This window comes from Andrena cerasifolii, chromosome 10 (assembly GCF_050908995.1).
Source record: "Andrena cerasifolii isolate SP2316 chromosome 10, iyAndCera1_principal, whole genome shotgun sequence".
NCBI lineage: Eukaryota > Metazoa > Arthropoda > Insecta > Hymenoptera > Andrenidae > Andrena > Andrena cerasifolii.
The window spans coordinates 5,210,100-5,217,853 of record NC_135127.1 but is presented as its reverse complement, the minus strand read 5'-3'; the positions used below and the strand labels follow the sequence as shown (position 1 = coordinate 5,217,853).

The window sequence follows — 7,754 nt, the reverse complement described above, 5'->3', positions numbered from 1 at the left end:
ACATTGGACAGCATTTTCTAAAATAATGACGTTGCATCTGTTACGGTCGCTGACAATGTTAACATGTTACTTTTACGACGACTTAATTGGCGTCCCTCGGGTCTCTCACACACTCCCTCCCTTTCTCGCTTCTTCACGTTCTCTCCATTTTATTATCTCTTAATTATCTCAACACGTACGCATATATTTATTTATACCGTCTTACCGCTAATCTGTTTCTCTTACTACTAAACACGCCGTGGTCATCAATCTATAACAAACAAGAGTATAAACTGCGACCCTTCTTTACTCCAAACTTTGTTGCATAATAACATTGTAATAAAATTAAAGGGTAAAATGTACAGAAAGAGCGTTTAGAAAATGTATACAGTTGCTAGGTGGGACGCTGTTACGCTACACTGAGCAGACACACCGGCACCTTCGGAGCCGGTAACAGGGACCTCATCAATAATAATTTGGCTAACTACCAATTTAGATGCCTGGGGGGGTCTAAACGGATATGAGAAACGTCGACATTATCTTCGCGCTTGAGATCTCCAGTGATCCGTCGTGCGACATATGCTCGATCAAGTCCAAGTTCCACAGCACCATTACACTACTGCATTTAGATTTTACGATTATCTTCGTGATTCAGCCGGACGTTCGTCGATCGTCGACGATTCTTCTGACGAGCAAAATCTGCAGGCCCACGGCTTCGCCGTTTCCGTTCGCTTAGAATCGCGCGAGTCTCGGGCAAACGTCATCGAATCTCGTTATTACGGAAAGGGCACAGTCTCGATAGATCTGTGAATGCAAGGATAGCGATGTAGGGCAGTAGTGTCTTTGATAGTGGAGTGTCTGTCCAGCACGGAAGTCGGTCCCTTTCCTAGCTTCATCGAGAGAGAGAGTGTGATCGTTCGTGGGTTTGTTGCGAGTCGCCAGCCGCTCGGAGGTCCGGCAATCTCTGGTGGGCTGGCAATGCGTCGAAGAACGGGTGAGCCAGTGCGTCCTTCAGCACTATCCTCTGGGATGGTTCGTAGTCTAACATTTTCTGAACGAGATCAAACAGTTGCCGGTGTTCCTCGTCATCTGAGAGCATGCAACGCTACGCACACGAGAAAACCACGTTAATATTCGCCACTTACGTTTCACCTTCCTACTGCTTTATCCCCGCCATTTATTCTTTTCACGCGTAGCTATTAACTATTACGCCATTTGAGCTTGTATGCGGCGGCCTGGCGGCAAAGTATTAATTGAAATCGTGACATAATACAACGATCACTCACGTGTAAAGGCTTGCAATTGTCACGAACGTATCTGCCGGCGTGGCTCTTCTCATCCCAGTCCAATTTACCGTGGTAGAAGTACTTGGTCTTCGTCTTGCGAGCCATACGGTGTGGAATCGTGCCAAGTATACGCTCCATCATCGCTAAGTGCTCGCGGTTGTCGTGTGTTTGGAATAAAGTAATGCCCAGGTACAGTTCGAAGAGGATGCAGCCGATTGACCATACGTCACAGGGTTGCGACCATCCTAATTCTACGCAGAGAGAAACACCGAATCAGCGATACGCGTGCTACAATCTATTAAGCCAGGGGAAAGTTCTCTGGAGATTTTCATTTCCCTCGGAAACTGTGCGACAATTAATTTTATATCCTCTACTTATCGTCTCACGAAGAATCACCGCCTCCTTGCTTACACGGTGACTTATCGGATATTCTGTGTAAATCGTTACAGGAAGCATATGTACCTAAAATTACTTCTGGCGCTCTATAATGTCTTGTGCTGACAATCGTGCTGTGATGTTCATGGTCGAAAGTGGCGCTACCAAAATCGATAAGCCTGATGTCTGTCCGTTTCACACGCCTGATGTCCTTTCGCTTGAAAAGAAGAAACATCTTTTAAACATTTCAGATCACGATACTGCTACTGTAGTACGCTTCACTCGAAGTAAAACGATGCCCAGTGCGTAGTAACGTTTCTAGCCAAGTTGACCATCTCTCACCTTTTTGTTGTTATATATGCTCTCGTGGTCGGAGTCCACGAACAGTATGTTCTCCGGTTTCAGATCGGTGTGCGTGAGTTTGTTGTCATGCAGGAATTTGACAGCATAGCAAAGCTGATAACCGATGTGCCTGACGTGCTCTAACGGATAAGGCTGATAATTGTTATCTCTCTGTAAAAGACGATATAATTAGCATAGCGTTGAGACTGGTGTCTCATGTCGCACACGAAGTAGAACTAATTACAAATTGCGGCAGGCTCATTAACCGAAATTGTAATTAATCGCCACAAGTGTGACATTCACCAAATACAATGTCGCCTCTATATACCCTTACTCTGCAAGAAAATACGTACACGTATACGTACCAAGAAATCGAATACGCTAAGCCCAAGCATTTCGAAGGCGATGCACATGTGACCGTGATAATTGAACCAGTCGAGCATTTTCACGCACAAGCTGTAACACACAATCATGGTACATTAGATTAACGAAGAAAACAAGATCCCATAGCGAATATTAAAAGGCGAAAAAATGTACAGAAGATAAGAAAGAGCAGTCATGCGAATACTAACTGTTGGCCTTCCGGATCCTTGGTAGCAATTTTCTCTAAGGCGTTTATTTCGAGCTTCGCGGCTTCCCTATACTTCTCTACGTTCTTGATAATTTTCAGAGCCATCACGTGATCCCTGCAAACGTCATTGTACTTTTATTAGATGACTCCACGTACAAGCATCGTGTCTGGCCTCCCACATTCCGCACTACCGCGGCAAGCGTTGCGCGCAGAGATGCGCAAAGCGTTCTAATCCGAGTTTCATTAACAGAGAGCCCCTCGGCCCCCCCAGAAAGAAATGAAGAGAGAAAGAAGACTGCCTCAAGGGTCGATTCCAACGCGTAATTTCGCGAGGTTCGATTCGCTCGCTAGCTTTGCTCGCGGCGCTCGTGGAGGATGCTCGGCCCGTAAAACAAAGTGCAAGGCCATCCTATTATTGCGACTAGTCGCCGCGTCATTTTGTGACAGTGCCGGCACCGGCTATTTCTGACCCTGCTATAACTCGAGTCGCGCCACGCACCTCTAGGATTCACCTCGGTGGACGGTTAAGAGACGGACGGTGAAAAGGGGACGAGCACGGCGGAGTGGCGCACGTGGGAGCCCGGGGAGAGAACGGGACAGGGAGAAGAGGCTCGACACGGGTGCAGACAGAGAAGCGCATAGCCAGAGGTGTGCGTTTACCTACGTAGTAGTTTACATGAGCTGCCACTTACATTTGCAAGTCCTTAACCTTGACAACTTTTCCAAAAGTACCCTCTCCTAGGGTGGCCAGTACTTTATCTGCAATGCAAAAAGGTAGATAAGTGTCTGGGGTAGATCGAAGACCTCGCGTCCAACGGAAAGGACGTCCGCGTTACTCCTCGACCCGTCAAGGCACCCCGCTCATCGTCTTCCACCGTCGTGGGTCACGTTGACCAGGCGAAATATCCTGGAGCGACGCTTCACACCGGAGGACATGGGGGATATTTTACCTTGCCAGTGGCCACCGTGGCGTGTCGCCTTCTACGTTCGTTCTTTCCGCCAGAAACGAAAAAAAGAAAGGAAGAACGAAGACCCAGCGGAGGAACACCCGCGAACGGAGGAGCAACAGGGACGTACTTGCCCACCGCGGACGTTCGGTCGTTCTGTACGCCATAATGCCGTGAACGGATGGTATGATAATAGTGGAAAAAAAAACGGTATCATAGAGACTGATATGGATCGGAACTGTTGCTCTCCTAAAGGTCGAGGTACCCTAACCGTAAAACGGCTGCTCAAGTCGCGCGACATTCGCTCCGTCGGTCCCGGACGCGTTTCGATTGGCCCTGACATACAGGCGCGGGGTTCTCTACGTTCCGGCTGTGTCCCGCGAAACGGGGGTGGATGAGACCCGAGTTCGGCGGCTGGAGAATACATTGAACCTGGCGGTCGCGAAGCTTCGAGGAAAGTCATCGGGGATAATTAGAGCGAATGTCGAGTGTCCTCGCGCGCCTATTTAAAGAGAGAGGAACACGTCATCCCGAAGAAGACGTATCGAGGAGATAGCGCAAGCGTAGTTTCTCTTTGTCTCTCCTCCTTCCTTCGACTCTCTGTCTCTCTGGGTCCAGCTTCGCCTTCGACGATCCGCACGGGGATGAGAAACGCAAGGGATGAAATGAAGTTTCACGAGGATTTCGCTGAAGTAAGTTCTCGCACGGTTAAGGGAGAACTTTGTCTCTGCGAATCTAGTACACTGCATCGTTTATAGATTCTCGAGGAACTTCAGAGAACTAGGGAAGGTGTGAGATTCTTTTGCGACGATCCTTGATACAGTGCACCCTGGAAATCATTGAAAATCTGGGTGAAAAATAGTTGTGGAAAATGTAGAAATGTTTGGTCTAGGCCTAGGGTGCTCTTAGAATTCAATGGCGCACGAAGAAAGGATCAAAGCTTCGCCGTTTCTTCACAAGGAATAGAATGACTTGAATTGACTTCCGAAGTTTGCAGTAAACTCCCTGCTATGAACGTGAACTTATTTCTCTGTTCAATGGTTGAATCTCTTTCACGTGTTGCAAAATGAACGTACAGCTTCCCATTAAAAGAAACGAACGGTTCAAACAGCGTAGTGTCAAAGAGTTTACTGCGAATTTGGTAAATCGATTCTGGTTGTATTTCTTATAAAACGGGGCGAAACCTCTTCCTCTTCGCGTCATTAATTTACGAGAGAAACAATTGGTAACATTCGCGCGACTACCTTGTGTATGCAGGGTGCATCACGCGACTGCTGCTTCCAACGTGGATTTTCCTTCAGAAAGGGGAAGCCTCGTTGATGAAGCAGAAGAGGTATTGTCTCCAAACATACAGAACTGAGTTCGATAATTAATCAGAGCGAAACTGTCTGGAGCATCTTCAGTAGCTTGAAGAGTAGCCCTCTAGAAACTAAGTGTGCTGCTGGCATTGGAGTTCAGCTGAAGCTCAGACTAGTAATCGAGGAAGTAAAAAAGCAGAAGCTGCTATCGATCACATAACACTTGAGCCATAGTACCTCGCGAGGTAAAATGTCCAACAACTAGACTAACATGGGAAATTCAACGATCAGCATATCAAACTGATGGCTATCTAGAAACGCCCGCGCGCAGTTGACAAATCAATGATTCAGCGTCCACCTAAGGCTACAAAGTCTCCGGCTAAAGCAACTATGGCAGTCGATATAAGCCACTTTCAGCGAAGTGAACCCTCAGCCGGTCAGCCGAGGAGTAAAAGAGAGACAGGCGAAGGTGAAGATCGAGAACTCTAGCGAGATCGAGAGAAAGAGAGGTCCATAGAAAGGGCGGCAAGAAACAAAGAGAGACTATGGGCAGATACCGTAGGTAACCGTCCGATCGATCGACCGGTTCGATCGATCTGAGGCTTGCTTAAATCTACTACAATGAGTGTATTCACGTATTCACGAACATCTATTTGCCAGGATGTCGCCGGATTGGTATACAAGGTGGCCGTCTTCGTCGTCCTCGACGGAGGGCGGTCGCGGGCTCTACGTATGGGCCGGCGGTATCGGTATCAGCGGCGCGTGCCAATAGAGGACCCAATCAGTGTGGAGAGCACCGTTTGGTGTCCGGATCATTGCGTCGACGATCGGTCCCCCGTGTTTCGGTTTCGTGACGGCGCCGGGGACAGAGGAGGAACGCGTCGTTCCCCAACCGGTACCGTAGTCGATTCCACACCACCGGGCGGACGGTTCTCGCGTGGTCGTCGTGGCCGTCGTTGGCAGCGGTCATCCAGCGGGACGATGGTAGGGTCCAGTCGTTGGTCCCGGTTGCGTGTCCGTTGTGATCCATTGCGGTAGACAGACAGAGAGAGAGAGAGGACGGTGGGTCCACATCCAGGGCCGTCGCGTCAACCGATCGCCACACACCGTCATCCACCACCACCACCACCACCACCACGAGGGCGGAGACCCGTGAAACACGCGGTAGAGGACGTGTGTAAGCACGGACGAACGTACGAGTGTGTCGGTGGGGAGGAAGAAGAGGGGATACATCATCATCATCATCATCATCGTCATCGGTCATCATCGAACCACCCGATCCGAGCGCCCAGTCGACCAAAGTGACCAATCCGTGTGCCATATCCATTTCCATTCCATTCCATAACAACGGAGATGGTAACCCAACAATCAGAGAGAAAGGGGAGAGGGCAAAATGGTTTGCCAAGTCAGAAAGTTGCGGTTACGAATTTACCATCGGCACAAAGCGAACATATTTTTATCTTATTTTACTTCTGTATCTTTATACTTCTCATTCGTTACCTCTTTTTTTTTTTTTTTCTTTAGTTATTTTACTTCTCTATATATATGTACATATATACACGTATATACTTTATCCGTATAGACATGGTTCTTACTTATATTCTTTTTTTTTTTTTTTTGCCTACGCTCGTTCTATTTATCGTAACTCGTGTTAAAGTTAGGCATTCGCCTCGAAGGAGCCGTCCCAATGCGTACTAATGCGCGCGACGAACTAGAATATATCCGGATGTATATCTCTAGCGTACACAGGCAGGCAATGACCAACGCGGAAAGACAAGGTTCTTTCTTTTCTTTTTTTCTAATAAAAACTTATTTTCGAGCGAATATTGTCGTTTAATCGTCGTGACGCGAGAAAAAAAATAATGGAAATCGTTCGATGTAGCTTCATAGACGGAAACCAACCGAGAGATCTCATCATTTGGAACATGGACAGCAAGGAAATGGTCGTTGGACAGCTTCTTTCGAGTGCTAGTTATTACTCATTTTTTTTTTCTAACACGCTCGGAGAGGTTTATCTTTCTTTTTGTTAATTAATCAACTCGTTTGCAGAAAGTTCAAGTACTTACGTGATTGCGCGCGGGCGGGCGAGCCCCGCGATGATCGAACCCGTCGATCGATCCTCGCGGCGCGTCGCCGCCGCGGCGCTGCCGATCCGTCGATCGGCACCACTTCGAGCCTACCTTATCGATCTAAGAGACTATAACGCGAATCGATACTTTTCATTTCTCTGTCGTAAAATTCGGATCAGGCAGAATCTCAACGGAACTGTTTTGATAGAAAGAGAAGGCAGGGCACTGCGGTACTCTTTTGGTTACGTAGACTTTTTTAACCCTTTGACTGCGGCGCACTCTCGGACAGGACCATCGATACAGACGGCGCGATATTCGCGTATCAGTCGCTGGTTGTCCACTGACTACCTGCTGACCGAAACGATACCCGGAGATTTAATACCATTCTTAGGGGTCGCAAAAAATAAATAATTGCAAGTAATTAAAAATATTCAATCTCTCTTTCGTATATATTGATAGACTTGTGAGAGCGTATATATACGCCTTTCGAAGTCAAAGGGTTAAATGCGTAAAACGTCTCTTCGAACGATTAATCCTTCAAACGTTAAAGTACAGTAATGACAGTAAATTAAAAACACGGGGGAGAGAAGTAGGTAAGAAAAGCTAGTGCTCCGAAAAATTGGTCTTCATCGGTAGATCGCCACTGATTAAATGCGATGTGCGACGTGTTACATTGTAGGTAGAGGGAACATAGAGAGGTCCTAAAAGCAGTAGGGAGCGAGAACGTTAGAGGAACTGCCTCTTTCGATGCTGAGATTCGAACGGCATACATCGTCTGTAAAATCTGCTACTCAGACTTAACTATGTTTCATATCACAAGGCAGTCGCTGAACAAACTGATCGATGCCAACGCGTGACCTCAGTATCCAAAAGGCCAGACGAAAATC

General features: G+C 47.5%; 1 protein-coding gene across 5 annotated transcripts in view; it reads right to left on the bottom strand.

Moving 5' to 3' along the window:
• Positions 1–147: 147 nt before the first annotated feature.
• Positions 148–7,754, bottom strand: part of Doa (CDC like kinase darkener of apricot) — a 41,028-nt gene continuing 33,421 nt past the window's right edge. For 2 of the 5 annotated variants that reach the window (XM_076822513.1, XM_076822512.1), the window contains 8 exons: positions 5,446–5,524; positions 3,246–3,312; positions 2,555–2,668; positions 2,348–2,438; positions 1,983–2,153; positions 1,728–1,857; positions 1,266–1,516; positions 148–1,084 (listed from right to left, as the gene is read on the bottom strand). In XM_076822513.1, coding sequence (XP_076678628.1) covers positions 872–1,084; positions 1,266–1,516; positions 1,728–1,857; positions 1,983–2,153; positions 2,348–2,438; positions 2,555–2,668; positions 3,246–3,312; positions 5,446–5,524 — 1,116 coding nt within the window. In that variant the 3' untranslated portion in view covers positions 148–871. Of the gene's footprint in view, positions 1,085–1,265; positions 1,517–1,727; positions 1,876–1,982; positions 2,154–2,335; positions 2,439–2,554; positions 2,669–3,245; positions 3,313–5,445; positions 5,525–7,754 lie in introns of all 5 variants that reach the window. The other 3 variants (XM_076822508.1, XM_076822510.1, XM_076822511.1) reach the window with 3 other exon arrangements.